The sequence below is a fragment of the Mandrillus leucophaeus genome, unplaced genomic scaffold (genome assembly GCF_000951045.1).
Source record: "Mandrillus leucophaeus isolate KB7577 unplaced genomic scaffold, Mleu.le_1.0 Scaffold40, whole genome shotgun sequence".
Classification (NCBI taxonomy): domain Eukaryota; kingdom Metazoa; phylum Chordata; class Mammalia; order Primates; family Cercopithecidae; genus Mandrillus; species Mandrillus leucophaeus.
The window spans coordinates 1,417,897-1,437,385 of NW_012104254.1; the positions used below are offsets into that span (position 1 = coordinate 1,417,897).

The following is a 19,489-nucleotide window of genomic DNA, read 5'->3' on the forward strand; positions in this document are numbered from 1 at the left end:
TCCAACAAATCAACTAAAGGAGCTTACCCAAAGAAAATGATTACAGATGTATACCAAAGAAATTACTAAAAAGATTATTTTCCCTTTATTTTCTGTAATTTTGAAATCAAGAATAATTTAAATGTTCATTAAGAGGGAATTAAATAAACCATGCATTCTCAATAAAAGAATTATATAACTCTTTAAAAATGATGGTGCAAACCTGTTCATTTACATGTTAATATATTGATAACATAAAGAGCAGATTAAACACATATGGTCCTCTTTTTTATATTAAAAACTAGATATATTTATGTGCTTATTGTATGCCTAGAAACAGTTCTAGAAGTGATGGCACCAGCAGCTCATCTGGAGTGGTTGCTGCAAAGACTTCAGCTGCAGTGGGGGTGGCATGATCAGGGCTGTGCACTTCATAGAGTCAACAGGAGCCGGAAACAGGTCGAAGCCCCACCCCCTTCCTAGTTGGCAGAGCAAAAGCCTCGCATTCCTGAGTGCAGCTGCGGCAGCCCGGCTGTGGCTCTGGACCCAGGCATCCCTGTGCTCTTGGGGGCCAGGAGCACACAGGAATCCCACCCTTGTGGACATAGCTGCAGCCACCCAGCTGTGGCTGCAGACCCAGGCATCACTAGACTCTTGGGGGCCTGGGAATCCCCAGGCCCCTGCAGGCTCAGAAGTGCCTGCTTCCACTGCCTGGCTTCTCTCCATTCTTGGAGAAAAACTGAGGCCGAGCCTGGACGCTGCTGCAATCCAGCCAGGTGTGTGCATGCTCAGGGCAGTGCTGACATGCCAGCCCCCTGCTGCCTCACCCGCCTCCGGACTTTGGGCGCCAATGAGCACAGAAGGGAGGATAAGTGGGGGTTGCGGGCAGCTTGGCACTGGCCTGCAGGAGGCCCTCAGCATGAACAGCCTGAGCATCTGGGAACCATAAACAGCTGTAGGAGGCAGACAGGCTCCTGGGCGGAAATGTGCGGTCCCTGGTGAAACCCCATCTTCAAGCCAGGGAGGGCCTGATGCCTGGGGGGCTGTGCTGCCAGTTCCATGGACCAGAGTGGGAACTTATGATGCCTATTCCAGGACTGCCCATAACCATCCATGGGCCAATCAGCACACACTTCCTCCTCTCTGAACCCCATAAAAACCCAGGACTCAGCCAGAATTGGGCAGATATCAGATGACTTGTCTGCAGAAAGGAGCTACCCACTGTGCATCTCCTCTCTGCTGAGAGCTGACACTCATCAGGACGCCCTGCTGACAGAGAGGAGCTACCCACTGTGTGTCTCCTCTCTCCTGAGGGCTAAGCACTCATCAGGATGCCCTGCCTGTGGAAAGGAACTACCCACTGTGGGCTCTCTGCTGAGAGCTGGATGCTTGTCAAGATGGCCTACCTGTGAAAGGAGCTACCCAATACGGGTCTCCTCTGAGCTGTTTTGTCACTCGATAAAGCACCCCTTTTCCTTGCTCACCCCCACTTGTCTACATACCTCATTCTTCCTGGATGTGGGACAAAAATGCATGACTCGCCAAATGGCAGAGCTGAAAGAGCTGTAACAGAAACAGGGCTGAAACACACCCCTTGTTTGCCCCATGGAGGGCAATGAGAGGGAAAGACAGGAGAGAGGAGAGAAGAGCTGTGGCCCAGACCTAGGAGCTCCCTGAGCCAGGGCTATGACACACTCTTTGAGGCTCTGCAGTCCCTGGCGTCTCCAAGCTTCCAGGCACCACCACATTCCCTGGTGCCAGCAACGGAAGCTGCCTGCAGTATGCCTGGTCCAGCCGCAGCCTTGCAGGGAGCCAATGCCTGGAGTCGCCCGTCCTGCCACAACTGGCGTCCCTGGCTATGTGCTGTGGCCAGACTCCACATTCACTCATTCACACACTCCTCACTGCTCTCTGCCTGGCTCGTCGTTGGGAAGCATGGGATCCAGACCAGTAGCATGAGCCAAGCACAGCCTGCCAGGCCGAGTGGGCTGAACAAGCCTAGTGGGCCCAAGCAAAACTTGGGCAAAGGTGCTGCCAGCCAGAGGTTTCTGGCTAAAAAACTGACATCCCAAGAATCCCATGACAGAAGGATGAATACGAAGATGTTAAAAGTGTTCAAAATGATATGTATTTAATATACACATGACACTTAAAAAAAAAACAATAGGGTCTTGCTTTGTCACCCAGGCTGGAGTGCAGTGGTGGGATGATAGCTCACTGTAACTTCAAACTCCTGGGCTCAAGCAATTCTCCCACTCCAGCCTCCTGAGTAGCTAGAGCTACAGCATGTGCTACCATGCCCAGCTAATTTTTTAATTTTTTGTAGAGATGACGTCTTGCTATGTTGCCCAGCCTGGTCTCCAACTCCTGGCCTCAAGCCTTGTCCTCTCAAAGTGCTGGGATTACAGGTGTGAACTACCATGCCCAGCTATAGCATACATTTTTTATACTTCTGTAATTAATATTTTTAAATAAAAAACAAGTTTCTAATTGCTTGAATTGTCTATTCACAATTATAATTTTAAAAGAAGCATTTTCTTCAAAAATTCTTCAAAATGAAATGCTCACTGCATCATACTTTATTTTGTGAAGATCCAGAATTTTTAGTTTGGTTTTGTCACTACAGAGGTCAATGTTTTTCCTTCTAATAGTGCTTCATAACTGAAAAATGTAGCAAGGCTCCTTTCACAGAAGCAATGGATTACCACTAATAGCGATGAGCTTCAGCTCTATAACACTAGCATAAGAAAGTGTAATCAGATATGCTCAGGAAATTGGTTAGTGAAGAGACATTCACTAAATTAAGTATTTGAGATGGACTATTGTTGGAATTCCTTAAAATGACCTTGAAAACAAGTGGGAACCAGAATTTAAGATGAAAAGTTTATCCCACTGTACACAGACTTCTGACTCTTCAGATGTTAAAACTTAAATTTTTAAAAAATTTGGACTAAACAACTATCTTCAACTTTTTTCAAACAGTTAACTAAGCTATGAGCATCATTACTTACTGTGCTTTAATTAAATATTCACTGTTAAGAAGTATATTAACATGTTCCTTAATTTTTTTCATGGGTTCCATTGTAACCACACGTATTAAAAGACTATCAACTTTAGTAAAATTTTCACAAAAGCAAATAATATAAATTAAGACAGCTTCAGAGAATACTATATATTGCAGAGTTTAAAAATTTAAGTTAAAAATAAAATGTGCTGGCCAGGTGCGGTGGCTCATGCCTGTAATTCCAGTACTTTGGGAGGCTGAGGTGGGAGGATTACCTCAGGTCAGGAGTTCGAGACCAGCCTGGCCAACATGGAGAAACCCTGTCTCTACTAAAAATACAAAATGAGCTGGACAAGGTGGTGCATGCCTGTAATCCCAGCTACTCTGGAGGCTGAGGCAGGAGAATCGCTTGAACTCGGGAGGCAAAGGTTGTGGTGAGCTGAGATTGCGCCATTGCACTCCAGCCTGGGCAACAAGAGCGAAATTCCGTCTCAAAAACAAACAAACAAACAAAAATAAAATAAAATAAAATGTGCTAAGTAATTATTAATGCAAACAATTACACTAGGATGTACACTTTTACTTTGTATCCCTTAAATATCTCCAAAAAATGATTAAATTACATGTTTTCACAGTGCTAAAGGTAGCTGTTTACCAAATATTTGCTTAACATTGATAAAGTCCTTAATAATCCAATAGCAAAAGAATCAAATTTTCTCCCCAGAACTGAATTTAGATTATTTTAACTGCAAAAAGAAAAATGTGCTTTTCTAAATGTCCTGAATAAAGAAAAATAAATAGGATAATGGAAATATTTAAAAAGTATTATTCACAATATAGACAAAAGTTTTAAATTCCTTGGTGTTAACTATAAAGAACCAACATATTTTATTAAAGATTTAATATTCCTATCAACAAAGATATTGATGAAAATGTGGAAACTTTAGATTTCAAAAGCAAAGCTAAACAGCTCCAGGAATAATGTTGGGAACATCATTTAATAGTCTCAAATTAAAGTTCTTTTAAACTACTATGAAAATACTGACGATAAGGAAACAACATTTATGAAGCACCTACTACACACCAGAGATTTTGAGTTTTCATTTTATGTCCTTTACTCCTCACAATAATTCTATGCAGCAAATATCATTATTCTATTTTACAGAAGAGGAAACTGAAGTTTAGAAAGGTAAACCAATTTGTACAAATTCACACAACTAATCACTGAAAAAGCTACAAATGGAACAAATGATACCTAATCCCTAACTAGGGTGCCCAGAATTTTATACTATTATTATACTAACTCCCAGCAAAGTGGCACCATATCAGCTACAAAAAGTAGTGTGAACATAAAACATGACAGGTCATACCACTACTTGGTAGAACAATTTCAATCAGCCTTTTTAATTCTATACAGGAAAAATTATTTTCAGAAAAATGCAAAATCTCCTAAGGAAACAGAGTAGCAACAATGAAATCATCTAAGTAAATGGACTAAAATCATGGTAGAGTTGAAGACTTCATTTCCACAAGGCTTGTAAAATAATATTTGTATACAGACATCCCTCAGTATCGCCAAAGAACTGGTTCTAGGACCTTCAAGGATACCGAAATCCATAGTACTCAAGTCCCTTACATAAAACAGCACAGTATTTGCATAACACCTATGCACATCCTCTCACATGCTTTAAATCATTTTAGAATATTTATGAATATCTAATACAATGTAAATACTATGTAAATTGTTGTTCTACTGTACTTTTTGTATTATTTTCCTTGTGGTATTGTTATTTTTTTTTTTCCAAATATTTTTGAGCTGCATTTGGTTGAATCTGTGGATACGAAACCAGTGGATATAGAGAGCTGACTGTATTTCATGAGCTGGATACTGTGAAACATCTACAAAGCTTAAAACGTAGTCACCTGAAAAGGGGCATCCTTAAATAATGACCACAGTTGTGTTTTGGTTAACTTTCTACTATACATGTTCAATGTTATTATAGTCAAAAGGAGTATACTTATGGGAGGGGGGATCTACTGTCCAACTCTTTTTTTTTTTTTTTTTTGAGATGCAGTCTCACTCTGTCGCCCAGGCTGGAGTGCAGGGGCACAATTTCAGTTCACTGCAAGCTCCGCCTCCCAGGTTCACACCATTCTCCTGCCTCAGCCTCGCAAGTAGCTGGGACTACAGGCGCCCGCCACCACGTCCGGCTAATTTTTTTTTGTATTTTTAGTAGAGACAGGGTTTCACAGTGTTAGCCAGCACAGTCTCAATCTCCTGACCTCATGATCCGCCTGCCTCGGCCTCCCAAAGTGCTGGGATTACAGGCGTGAGCCACCGTGCCTGGCCCCAACTGTTAATTTTTAAAGGCTTCTAATCATTTTGTAATATCTATATACTAATCAATTATTACATAATAACTAGAAAAATATTTACCAGGTCCTCGATATTGCCATAGATATTCTTCTTCATGCCTGATGCCCGAGTAGATACCCATCCTCCTACAGTACTGAACTCCAGTGAATCTGGTTCATGACCTGTACAATAACCACTTTCTTTAAGCTGAAAAACAAAAATGTAACATTTTACAGTGAAAATGGTCCCATTACACACAGCATTCAACACATTAACTCCTCTCACTTTAAAATTTCCATGTCATTGATATTTGAATTTATTAATTCCTACATAGCAAAAAAAAAAGATACTTTCATCACACTAGTCCTAAAAATTTTTTTTAAGCTTTTGCCTACTGGAAAATGTTACAAAATTGAAAAATGTAGTCTAAAAGAAGTTCTAGTTTTCACAGGTTCACCAGATAATCATACTCCTTACATCCTTTTGTTTTAAGGCCAGCTGTTCTTCCCCACTTTTCTACAAAGAGGTAATTTAAATATATGGAGATTGGATTATGTTTAATTAACTGCCAACTTTACCTAAACACTTTCAATAAATAAAGCACTTAATCTCTTGTTCTCTCTACCCTAATGTAATATGCAGCAGGCCTGCAGAAAATCTGAGCAAATTGCCTGTATTTAATTCTCTCAAGGAGTCATGTGTTTTAATGTACAGGCATCTGGCTAGGTTTCCTGCATGTAATACTGTCATTTACTTGTGATGCAGATCATGCATTACTGTACATTAAATAGTCACTTGTTTCTCATTTTTCTACGTTATCTTGGCTTTGCCATCTGCACAGCACCTGAGATTGAATAGATGCCCTTTACTGCAACACCACCAAAGCCATTCCAGTGAAATCATTTTAAAGACTCAGCCATCTCTTCTCAAACGGTACAGACACCACCATCTGCATACCCACTGTCTGCTGCACTCAAGCCCATCAATCTGTGTTGACCATTTTGATAGTCATCGAGTTAAGCAACTGTTCTATTTTTCAAGTAAGCCACGCAGAGATGTAGAATATATCAGCCACATCTGTATATTTGTATTTAAGTATGGTGTGAAAGTTGTAATCCGAAATATGAAAGCCTATCAGGTTAAATATAATTTGTTAGGTTTTGCATATCAGCAATACAAATTCTCTATCTATTCTAATTTTGCTGCTAGGAAACAAGATTTTAAAAGACATCAACTGTTATATAATAAAAGTTTCTCCACTAAATATTCAGTATGTTATTTAGATTTAAGAGGTTAATATCCATCTATAAAAAAGAAGCTTAAATGGCTGAAGAGCCATTTATTTATGATAAATGAAGATTATCAGACTGTTACATAATATTTCTTCCCTAACTCCATCTCCAAACAAAATACTACAAATTATTTTCTCTTAAAACACTACTGTTCCTGAATTTTCTTTTAAAACATAACCTTTTACTCAATTTTATGAAATTGGGAAAAGAAGAAAAGATATTCATGGAGCCCTAAGATGTACCAGGTACAGCAAAGACAGGTTTCACATACTCTCATGACAAAACAAACTTCGACATTATACAGAAGCAAATCATTTAGTACACACTTTAACTATTTCTCTTTTTTTTTGTAGGTGTGTTAATTCATTTAATCTGCTCAACAACCCTATGAAGCTGACACTATTATTATTCCTATTTTCACAGATGGGAAACAGTTAAATCACTTGTTTTAACTGATGGTTCCCCAAGTGGTACCTCTTACTTGCATTGTTTTTATTATTATACTTTAAGTTCTGGGTTACACGTGCAGAACGTGCAGTTTTGTTACATAGGTATACATGTGACATGGTGGTTTGCTGCACCCATCAACCCATCATCTACATTAAGTATTTCTCCTAATGTTATCCCTCCCCTAGCCTCCCACCCCATTGCAGGCCCTAGTGTGTGATGTTCCCCTCCCTGTATCCATGTGTTCTCATTGTTCAACTCACACTTATGAGTGAGAACATGTGGTGTTTGGTTTTCTGATCTTGTGACAGTTTGCTGAGAATGATGGTTTCCAGCTTTATCCCTGTCCCTGCAAACGACATGAACTCATCCATTTTTATGGCTGCATAGTATTCCATGGTGTATATGTGCCACATTTTCTTAATCCATTCTATCATTGATGGACATTTGGGTTGGTTCCAAGTCTTCGCTATTGTGAATAGTGATGCAATAAACATACATGTGCATGTGTCTTTATCATAGGCTGATTTATAATCCTTCGGGTATATGCCCAATAATGGGATTGCTGGGTCAAATGGTATTTCTAGTTCTAGATCCTTGAGGAATTGTCACACCGTCTTCCACAATGGTTGAACTAATTTACACTCCCACCAACAGCATAAAAGCATTCCTATTTTTCCACAACCTCTCCAGCATGTGTTGTTTCCTGACTTTTTATTGATCGCCATTCTAATTGGCGTGAGATGGTATCTCATTGTGGTTTTGATTTGCATTTTGCTAATGACCAGTGATGATGAGCATTTTTTTTCATGTCTGTTGGCTGCATAAATGTCTTCTTTTGAAAAGTGTCTGTTCATATCCGTTGCCCATTTTTCGACAGGGTTGTTTTTTTCTTGTAAATTTGTTTATGTTCTTTGTAGATTCTGGATATTAGCCCTTTGTCAGATGGATAGATTGCAAAAATTTTCCCCCATTCTGTAGGTTGTCTGTTCACTCTGATGATAGTTTCTTTTGCTGTGCAGCAGCTCTTTAGTTTAATTAGACCCCATTTATCACTTTTGGCTTTTGTTGCCATTGCTTTTGGTGTTTTAGACATGAAGCCTTTGCCCATGCCTATGTCCTGAATGGTATTGCCCAGGTTTTCTTCTAGGATTTTTATGGTCCTAGGTCTTACGTTTAAGTCTTTGATCCATCTTGAGTTGATTTTTGTATAAGGTGTAAGGAAGAGGTCCAGTTTCAGTTTTCTGCAGATGGCTAGCCAGTTTTCCCAACATCATTGCTTAAATAGGGAATCTTTCCCCCATTGCTTGTGTGTATCCGGTTTGTCAAAGATCGGATGGTTGTAGATGCATAGTGTTATTTCTGAGGCCTGCGTTCTTTCCCATTGGTCTATATATCTGTTTTGGTACCAGTACCATGCTGTTTTGGTTACTGTAGCCTTGTAGTATAGTTTGAAGTCAGGTAGCGTGATGCCTCCAGCTTTATTCTTCTTGCCCAGGATTGTCTTGGCTACGTGGGCTCTTTTTTGGTTCCATATGAAGTTTAAAGTAGTTTTTTCCAATTCTGTGAAGAAAGTCAGTGGTAGCTTGATAGGAATAGCATTGCATCTATAAATTACTTTGGGCAGTATGGCCATTTTCATGATATTGATTCTTCCCATCCATGAGCATGGAATGTTTTTGCATCTGTTTGTGTCCTCTTTTATTTTCTTGAGCAGTGGTTTGTAGTTCTCCTTGAAGAGGTCCTTCACATCCCTTGTAAGTTGTATTTGTACGTATTTTATTCTCTTAGTAGCAACTGTGAATGGGAGTTCACTCATGATTTGGCTCTCTGTTTGTCTGTTATTGGTGTATAAGAATGCTTGTGACTTTTGCACATTGATTTTGTATCCTGAGACTCTGCTGAAGTTGTTTATCAGCTTAAGGAGATACTGGGCTGAGACGATGGGGTTTTCTAAATATACAATCATGTCATCTGCAAACAGAGACAATTTGACTTCCTCTCTTCCTATCTGAATACCCTTTATTTCTTTCTCTTGCCTGATTGCCCTGGCCAGAACTTCCAATACTATGTTGAATAGGAGTGGTGAGAGAGGGCATCCTTGTCTTGTGCCAGTTTTCAAAGGGAATGCTTCCAGTTTTTGCCCATTCACTATGATATTGGCTGTGGGTTTGTCATAAATAGCTCTTAATATTTTGAGATACGTTCCATCGATGCCTAGTTTATTGAGAGTTTTTAGAATGAAGGGGTGCTGAATTTTATCGAAGGCCTTTTCTGCATCTATTGAGATTATCATGTGGTTTTTGTCATTGGTTCTGTTTCTGTGATGGATTATGTTGGTTGATTTGCATATGTTGAACCAGCCTTGCATCCCAGGTATGAAGCCAACTTGCTTGTGGTGGATAAGGTTTTTGATGTGCTGCTGGATTTGTTCGGTTTGCCAGTACTTTATTGAGGATTTTCGTATCAATGTTCATCAGGGATGTTGGCCTGAAATTTTCTTTTTTTGTTGTGTCTCTGCCCGGAATAGTTTCAGAAGGAATGGTACCAGCTCCTCTTTGCATCTCTGGTATAATTCGGCTGTGAATCCATCTAGTCCTGTACTTTTTTTGGTTGGTAGGCTATTAATTACTGCCTCAATTTCAGGACTTCTTATTGGTTTATTCAGGGATTTGACTTCTTCCTGGCTTAGACTTGGGAGGGTGTATGTGTCCAGGAATTTATCCATTTCTTCTAGATTTTCTAGTTGATTTGTGTAGAGGCGTTTATAGTATTCTCTGATGGTAGTTTGTATTTCTGTGGGATCAGTGGAGATATCCCCTACAGATTTTTTTATTGCATGTATTTGGTTCTTCTCTCTTTTCTTCTTTATTAGTCTGGCTAGCGGTCTATTTTGTTGATATTTTCAAAAAACAGTTCCTGGATTCATTGATTTTTTTAAGGGTTTTTTGTGTCTCTATCTCCTTCAGTTCTGCTCTGATCTTAGTTATTTCATGTCTTCTGCTAGCGTTTGAATTTGTTTGCTGTTGCTTCTCTAGTTCTTTTAATTTTGATGTTAGGGTGTCAATTTTAGATCTTTCCTGCTTTCTCTTGTGGGCATTTAGTGCCATAAATTTCCCTCTACACACTGCTTTAGATGTGTCCCAGAAATTCTGGTACATTGTGTCTTCGTTCTCACTGGTTTCAAAGAACATCTTTATTTCTGCCTTCATTTAGTTATTTATCCAGTAGTCATTCAAGAGCAGGTTGTTCAGTTTCCATGTAGTTGTGCAGTTTTGAGTGAGTTTCTTAACCCTGAGTTCTAATTTGATTGCACTGTGGTCTGAGAGACTGTTATGATTTCTGTTCTTTTGCATTTGCTGAGGAGTGTTTTACTTCCAATTATGTGGTCAATTTTAGAATAAGTGCAATGAGGTACTGAGAAGAATATATATTCTGTTGATTTGGGGTGGAGAGCTCTGTAGATGTCTATTAGCTGTGCTTGGTCCAGAGCTGAGTTCAAGTCCTGAATATCCTTGTTAATTTTCTGTCTCATTGACCTGTCTAGTATTGACAGTGGGGTGTTACACTTTATTTCTATCAGTATATCCAATATTATATATACTATTAATTTGTTTATTTTGTCTGGGAGGTTACTTCATTACCTTCTCCAATTACAAGAAGGTACTATATACCAGGAATTGTGTAAAGCAAAAGATAAAGATACCAAAAAAAACAGATGTTCCCAATGCTGAAGGAGCTCTACCACACCACTTTAAATTTACTTCTTTAAAATCTTACTAACTTCCTACTAAATAAGTGAAGAAAGTGTAATGGTTGAAAACCTGGGTTTTTCTTGCCAAAAAGTTTAAGAAAACAAACAAAAATCCCTGGGTTTGAAACTTGTCATTTATTGTTGCTAGAAAATTTGCATACCACAGTATACCACAATATGCAAATTTAGTGAGAAACAATTGCTGGTGCATAGTAAGTGCTTAATAAATGGTATCTAAGATCATATACATTTGGCCACTTTCTCCTTTAAAGGTCTGTGTCTCTGTTAATGCCATTAGCTGGTAAGAAAAATTTGCTGAAGAAAGGTCCACAGATTTACTCATACAATTAATCAAACATTCATCCCCCACGTTCCCTGAGGAAGTGTCTCACTCTGTCTCCCAAACTGGAGTATAATGGCACAATCATGGCTCATTGCAGCCTCAAATCCTGGGCTCAAGCATTCCTCCTGCTTTGGCCTCCCAAAGTGCTGGAATTATAGTCATAAGCCACCATGCCTGACTCAAGATTTCTTTTTTAATAAAATAACATCTCTGCCCCATACTATGCTAGATAAAAATAACTGTGTTCATTAACCATTTACCATGTGCCATGAAGCTCTACGGGAATAAAAACTTTATCTCACTTGTGTTCCAATTCAACACTGAAACAACAAATATTTATTGACTATGAGTTGAGCTTCAGATATATCACTTTAAAAGTCCCTAAATTATGGTGTTTATATTATAGAGAAATATTGAGAAAAATGTATATGCTGCTAAAAAAAACAAAAAGGAGAAATAGTAAAGGAAACTGAAATTAGTAAGAGTCATCATTAAATTATACAGAAAAATTAGAAGTGTGATGAAAAAAATAAAAAGCAAAGCAGGAACTTCCCCCTCTACCCAAACTGAAGTAAAAGGAGCTAGGATTTACCCTCCTACCTAAAAAGACTAAAACACAGAAAAATAGAAGGAACAGGCAGGCATGGTGGCTCACGCCTGTAATCCTAACACTTTAGGAGGCTGAGGTGGGAGGATCACTTGATGCCAGGAGCTCAAGATCAACCTGGACAACATAGCGAGACCCCATTCCTGTATTTTAAAAAAGAAAAAAAAAAGTTTTCAAACACTGAACATGCAGTCAGGAAGGATGGTGATCCCTATGAGAAAGTAAACAAAGGTGGTGAGCACTGTGACTTGACCCTAGTTTAGCACTCCACGGAAACAGAATCCAGGCTGAACTTGGCAAACACTGAGTTGAGATTGAGCATAGAGCTGTGGGCAATCAAGGCATTTAGAGTTCATAGGAAAAAGTACAGAAAAAAGCAGCACAAAGAAAGATGCCTGGAGAGCTGCAGAGCATACCCCTCAGGTCTTCAGCAGAATACTGAAACGTAAATGCAAGTGAGTGAAATACCAAAGATCAGAGGAAGAAATAATCTAGATGGATTAGAGCACGGGTGTCCAATCTTTTGGCTTCCCTGGGCCACACTGAAAGAAGAAGAATTGTCTTGGGCCACCCATAAAATACACTAACACTAACAATAGCTGACGAGCTTAAAAAAAAAAAGGTCTATGCATAATTTTCATGATATCTGCCACCAAAGTCCTCACATTCAAAGGGTTGGACACCAGTAGATTAGAGAACAGTGCCAGCACTCACAGAGGGCCAGAAACAGTACCTGTTTCCACTAGCCCAAGTGAGAAAACTCTTAATTCATAGAATATTAGGTAGGATACCCAAGAATGTCATACCACAATAGTGGAAAATAATTAGCCTCAGACTGAAAAAAGCAAAAGATCATAAAAGCAACAACTAAAGGATCAACTGTTTCCAAATAAGTGCATCCCAGGAAAAAAACTGAAGAATATTTGTAGAATTGAAAAACATCAAAATTCACAATGGCTACCATCTAATCAAAAATTACCATTCAAAATTAAAAATATAAAAATAAAAATAAAAATAAAAAATATATACATATAATAAAAATAAAATTAAAAAATAAAAATTATCAAGCTACAAAGAAGTGGGAAAACACCCCATAATCATTATGGGGTGAAAATCAAAACCAATCCAGAACTAACACACATGTTAGACACAGCTGACAAGAACATTAAAACAGTTATTATAATTGTATTCCATATGTTCAAAAAGTTAAGTAGAGACATGCAACATATAAAAAGACCCAAATTAAACATCTGGAGATGAAAAATATAATGTCTGAAATTAAAAATATATTTAATGGGATTAAGAGCAGAAAAGACATAGCAAAATAAAACAGTAGTGAACTTCAAGACATGGCAACAGGAACTAAAAGAAAACAATGAAAAGAGTAGCAGTGAGCTGTGGAACTTCAAAGAGCCTAATAAGTGAGTAAACAGAGTCCCTAAAGGTCGGCGGGGAGGGGGGTTTGTTGGATAGTTGAAGAAATAATGGACAAAGTTTGTCAAAATTAGATGAAAACTATAAAGCCACAAATCAAAAAAGCTTAACAAATCCTCAACAAAAGAAACACAGAGAAAAACTACACCAAGGTCCATGACAATCAAATTGCTCAAACCAGTAATAACACGAAAATCTTAAAAGTAGCCAGAGGGGGCCAGGCACAGTGACTCACGCCTGTAATCCCAGCACTTTGGGAGGCTGAGGCGGGCGAAATCACCTGAGGTCGGGAGTTCAAGACCAGCCTGACCAACATGGAGAAACGCCGTCTCTACTAAAACTACAAAATTAGCCGGGCATGGTGGCTCATGCCTGTAATCCCAGCTACTCAGGAGGCTGAGGCGGGAGAATCACTTGAACCCAGGAGGCAGAGGTTGGGACGCACTCCAGCCTGCTGGGCGACAGAGCGAGGCTCTGTCTCAAAAAAAAAAAAAAAAAAAGGAAGAAATTACTACTGATTTTCTTAGACATGATAATGGTATTGTAGTTATAAAGAAGAACACTATTCTTCTGTTTTTAGGAGATGGTGCTGAAGTATTTAGGTTAAGCATCATAAAGTCTGCAACCTAGGCTGGGTGTGGTGGCTCATGCCTATAATCCCAGCATTTTGGGAGGCTGAGGTGGTGGATCACCAGAGGTCAGGAGTTTTAGACCAGCCTGACCAACATGGTGAAACCCCATCTCTACTAAAAATATAGTATTAGCCAGGCATGTGGTGCATGCCTGTAATCCTAGTTACTCTGGAGGCTGAGGCAGAAGAATCACTTGAACCTGGGAGGCGGAGGTTGCGGTGAGCCGAGATCGTGCCATTGCACTCCAGCCTGGGCAACAAGAGCGAAACTCTGTCTCAAAGGGAAAAAAAAGTAGCCAGCGGGGAAAAAAACATATTACATACACAGAAACAAAGACAAAGATAATACCAGATATCTCATGAAAAGCAATAAAGTGAGTTAACAGTGGAGCAACATCTTTGTACTGCTGAAAGACTATCAATCTACAATTATATACTCACTTCAAATATCTTCTTTAAAAACAAAGGTGAAAGAAAGATATTTTCAGACAAAATTAGAATTTGCCAACAGGAGACCCACACTAAAGTCATGTTAAAAGAAGTCCTTTAAGCAGAAGGCAAATAACATCAGACAAAATTAAGGGTATTGGAAAGGTTAACTAGATGGGTAAATACACAAGATACTTTCATATTATTTAAATTTTTTAAATGATACTGCAAAGTGTTACAGTATCACTCAAAGGTAGCTGATACAAGTTAAGGATGTATACTACAAATCCTAAAAACAAAACAAAAATTTAAAGCTACTAAAGAAACTAAAGAGATAAAACATATCATTTTTTTAAAATCCCAAAAAGGCAGTAAAAGAGGAAAAGAAAAACAAAAACAGATGGGAAATACAGAAAATGAATAGTAAGATGACAGATTTAAACTAAACCACAATAAATCACACTGAAGATAAATGATCTAAACACCTCAATGAAAAGGTAGTGATTGTCAAATTAGATAAAAAGAAAAGAACCAATTATATGCTGCCTATAAGAAAAACATTCTAAATATAAAGATACAAACTAATTAAAAGTAAAATAATGGAAAAAGCAAAAAGATATGCTAAGAAAACTCCAATAGCTATTTTAATATCAGAAAAAGCAGATTTCAGAGCAAAGCATGTTATCACAAATAAAGGAGGTCATTTCATAATGACAAAAGGGTCAATTAATCAAGAAGCCATAACAATCCTGAACATTTATCCCCCTAATAATCGAGCTTTAAAATATACCAAGCAAAAATAGAACTGCAAGAAGAAATATACAAATCTACAATTATTGTTGGAGGTTTTAATATCCCCCTTCAATAACTGACAGAACAAGTAGACAGAAAATAAAAAATATAAGAGATCTGAATTACATTATAAGTCAATCTCACCTAACAGACATTTAAAGACTACTCCACCAAACAGCAGCAGGAAAGTACATTCTTTGCAAATGCACATGGAACATTTTAAAAATAGGCTGTACTGTGGGCCATAAAACAAGTAGCAATAAATTTGAAAGGATTCAAGTCATATCAAGTATGTTTTCTGAACACAACAGAATATAGAAATCAATGACAGAAAGATATCTGGAAAAATCCCAAAATAATTGGGAACTAAATAACATATATACATGGTGAGTAAACCATGGATCAAAGAAAAAAATCAAAAAAGTAGAAAATATTTTCAAATTAATGAAAATAAATATATCAAAATTTGTGGCATGTCACTAAAGCAATAATTGGGAAAAAAAATTAGCACTGATTTTCTACTTTAGAAAATAAGACTGAACTCAAATAAATTACTTCAACTTAACCTCTACTATAAGACACAAAATAACATTTTCTTTCACAAATCCATCATCCATTCCTAATTAAAACTCTATAAACTAACACAAGAAAGGGACTTCTTCAACTTGATAAAGGGTATCTACAAAAAACACCTATAGTTAACAAATACTTAATAGTAAAGGACTGAACACATCTCTCCTAAATCAGGAACAAGTCTCACTTATTTTCAACATTATCTGGCCGGTACAATCAGGTGAGAAAAAGAAAAAAAGGCAAACAGATTGGAAAGAAAGAAAGAAAACTGTTCTTAATCACACACAACATAGCCATCTATGTAAAAAATCCAACGAGATATACAAAAAAATGCTTGTTAAAATTTAGTGAATTTAGTAAAGTTGCAGGATATAAGATCAGTATTTTAAAAAACTGTATTTTTATACACTATTAAAGAACAACCAGAAACTGACAATTTTTAAAAATACCAATTACAACAGCACCAAAAAATATGTACTCCTTAGGGACAAATCCTATTTTTAAAAATATACGAGGCCAGGTATGGTGGCTCATACTGATAATCCCAACACTTTGGGAGGCCAAGGTGGAATGATAGGTTGAAGCAAGAAGTTTGAGACCAGTCTGGGCAATATGGCAAGGTCCTGTTTCCAGAAAAATTAAAAAATTAGCCAAGCATGGTGGCACATGCCTAGCTACTGGGGAGGCTGCAGCAGGAGGGTCATTTAAGCCCAGGAGTTTGAGGTTACAGTGAGCTATGATGGTGCCACTAGACTCCAGCCTGGACAACAGAATGAGATCTTGAAAGAAAGAATGAAAGACACGTACTTAGAAAACCGTAAGACACTCTTGAGAGAAATTACAGACCTACAAAAAATTAAAGATATACCATGTTCATGGGTCAGGTCAGAAGAATCTAAACTGTTATGCTGTCAGTCTCCTCAAACTGATATATAGAGTCAATGCAACCCCAATCAAAATCCCAATGGGACTTTTTCTTTTTTTAACAGAAACCAGCATACAAAGAACCTAGAACAGCCTGAACAACTTTGAAAAAAATACTTATGATAAAGCTATAGTAATCCAAACAGTATGGTATTAGCACAGAGACAGACATATATAGAGTCCAGAACTAGAAGCAGACATATATAGACAACAGATTTTTTTTTAAATGATGGTGCAAAGTCAACTCAGTGAAGAAAGGATAATCTTTTCTAATAAATGGTGCTGAACAATTGGATATCCATATGCAAAAATCATTAACATCAATCCAGTTTTACACCATATACAAATAATAACTCAGAAATCTTCAAAACTGATCAGAAACCTAAATGTAAGACTAAAAATTATAAAACTCAAATGGGAGAAAATCTCTACAACCTTGCATTATGATACAATAGCAGAAGCATGATACAAAGACAAATTAATACACTGGGCTTCATTAAAATTAAAAACAGCTGGTCTTCTATAGATACTGTAAGAAAATGAAGAGAGAAACCACAGACTGAGAGAAAATATTTGCAAAGCATATACCTGAAAAAAGACTTATTCCCACAATAAATAAAGAATTCCAAAACTCAATAGTAAGAAAACAACCCAATCTTAAAATTGGGCAAATAATTTAAGGAGAACTTCACCAATAAAGATATACGGATGGCAAATAAGCACATGAAAAGATGTTCAACATCACTAGTGATTAGAGAAATACAAATTAAAACTACAATGAGGCCAGGGGCCTGTGCCTATAATCCCAACACTTTGGGAGGCCAAGGTGGGCAGAACACTTGAGCCCAGGAGTTCGGGACCAGCCTGGGCAACATGGCAAAAAAATTCCATCTCTACAAAAAAATATAAAAATTAGCCAGGCATGGTGGCACTTGCCTGTGGTCTCAGTTACTCAGGAAGCTGAAGCGGGAGGATTGCCTAAGCCCAGGGAGGTCAAGGCTGCAGTGAGCCATGATCGTGCCACTGCACTCCGGCTCGGGCAGCAGGGTGAGACTCTGTCTCAAAATAAAAAAAACAAAACAAACCTACAATGAGATACTACTATGCACCTACTAAAGTTTAGACTAAAATTAAAAAGACTAACAATACAAAGTATTGGCAAGGATATGGAGAAACTGGAACTCTTATACAGTGCTGGTGGAAATATAAATGATATAATCACTCTGGGAAAAAACTTCATAGTTTCCCAAGAAGGTAAATATGTATCTACCATTTTGATCTATTCATTCAATTTCCAGTTACTTACCAAAAGGAAATGGAAGTATATGTCTACACAAAAACCTGCACACGAGTGATCATAGCAGCTTTATTTGTAATAGCCCAAAACCAGAAATAATCCAAGTGTTCATCAACAGGTGAATGTATAAACAAAACAGTGGCATACCTATACAATGGAATACTGCTGAGCAATAAAAAGAAATGAACTACTGATAAATGCAACAATATGGCTGAATTTCAAAATAATTATGCCTAGTGAAAGAAGCCAGATCCCCCTCCCACACATGCTGTAGGATTCCACTTTATTAAAATTGTAGGGAATTTAAACAAATCTACAGTGACAGAAAGCAAATCAGTGATTGCTAGGGGGTTGCTTAAGGGTTGTGGGTGGGAGTGGGGAAGGGAAGGAATATAAATGAGCAAGAGGAAAACTTGGGGTGGGTGGATATCCTCATTATATTGATTGTGATGATGGTTTCATGGTTATATTCATGTGTCAAAACGCATCAAATTGTACACATTAAATTATACATATTAGATGATAATTATATCTCAAGCTATTATAAAGCAACATAAAACAAAAATCTATGACTTCAAAGATTGTGGCCCAAGCTGCCTAAGGGATTGAATTCCATCTCCTGAAGAGAAGAAGGCTACAGAACAGACACATTTTGGAGGCAAGGTTGCAAAATTTTCCTTTAAAAATTCAGTTTTTAAAATGCGGAGTTTGAAATGTCTGTAAATACGCAAGTGGAGATATCAATTAGGCGAGTGGCTATACCAGTTCAGGAAAGAAGTCTAGGATGATAATATAAATTTTGGAGTCTATAGCATATAAAAAGAATATTTAAAGTCAGCCTGAATGAAACAAATAGTGCTCAATAAAAATTAGCGGAATGAATCAAAGTTCTAAGGAGTTCACATTATTAACTTATTTCATCTTGACAAAAAACCCCAAAGTAGGAATTATGATCCCCACTTTATACGTAAAGAAACTGAGGCTTAAAGGTGAGCAACTTGCCCAAGGTCACACAGCTAAGAGCTATATTTGAGGTTTGCAGTGAGAGCTAATAGCTGTTAGAAACAAAAAAAGATAATGTGAGGTTATTAGTGATGCTGTCCCTAAGCAGAAAAAACATGCGAGTCAGACATCCTCAGACATTAACTAATAAAATAAAGTAGCCAAATATTTAATAAACCTAGAAAAAATTCTCCAAATCCATAATTGACATGTTAGCAGCTTCCATTAAATTTTATCATGTTAACATCAATGTGATTTACAAGTTAAAGCAATTAAAACCTGTGCTACCCAGCTTCTGTACTTGTGTCATTTTAAGCTTGCAGAAAGAAAAGGCAGGATGTTTTAAACTGGTTACCTCAACTGAAGTAGAATCTGAAGGGCATAGAAGACTAACGAGGAAGAACTTTAACTGGGATCAAAATAGCTGTAGGAACTACGTTATAGCCTACTGGAGGCAAAAAAGTAAGTTCTGGCAAGATGGCCGAATAGGAGCAGCTTCAGTCTCCAACTCCCAGCGCCAGCGACACAGAAGACCGGTGATTTCGGCATTTTCAACTGAGGTACTGGGTTCATCTCACTGGGGAGTGCCGGACGATCGGTACTGGTCAGCTGCTGCAGCCCGACC

At 37.9% G+C, this 19,489-nt stretch overlaps 1 protein-coding gene across 2 annotated transcripts in view; it reads right to left on the bottom strand.

Moving 5' to 3' along the window:
* The window catches only part of AGPS (alkylglycerone phosphate synthase), a 175,811-nt gene that overhangs the window by 88,558 nt on the left and 67,764 nt on the right, over nucleotides 1-19,489 (bottom strand). For both annotated transcript variants that reach the window (XM_011991846.1, XM_011991847.1), the window contains exon 9: nucleotides 5,421-5,546. In XM_011991846.1, the coding sequence (XP_011847236.1) occupies nucleotides 5,421-5,546 (126 nt within the window). The remainder of the gene's footprint in view (nucleotides 1-5,420; nucleotides 5,547-19,489) is intronic.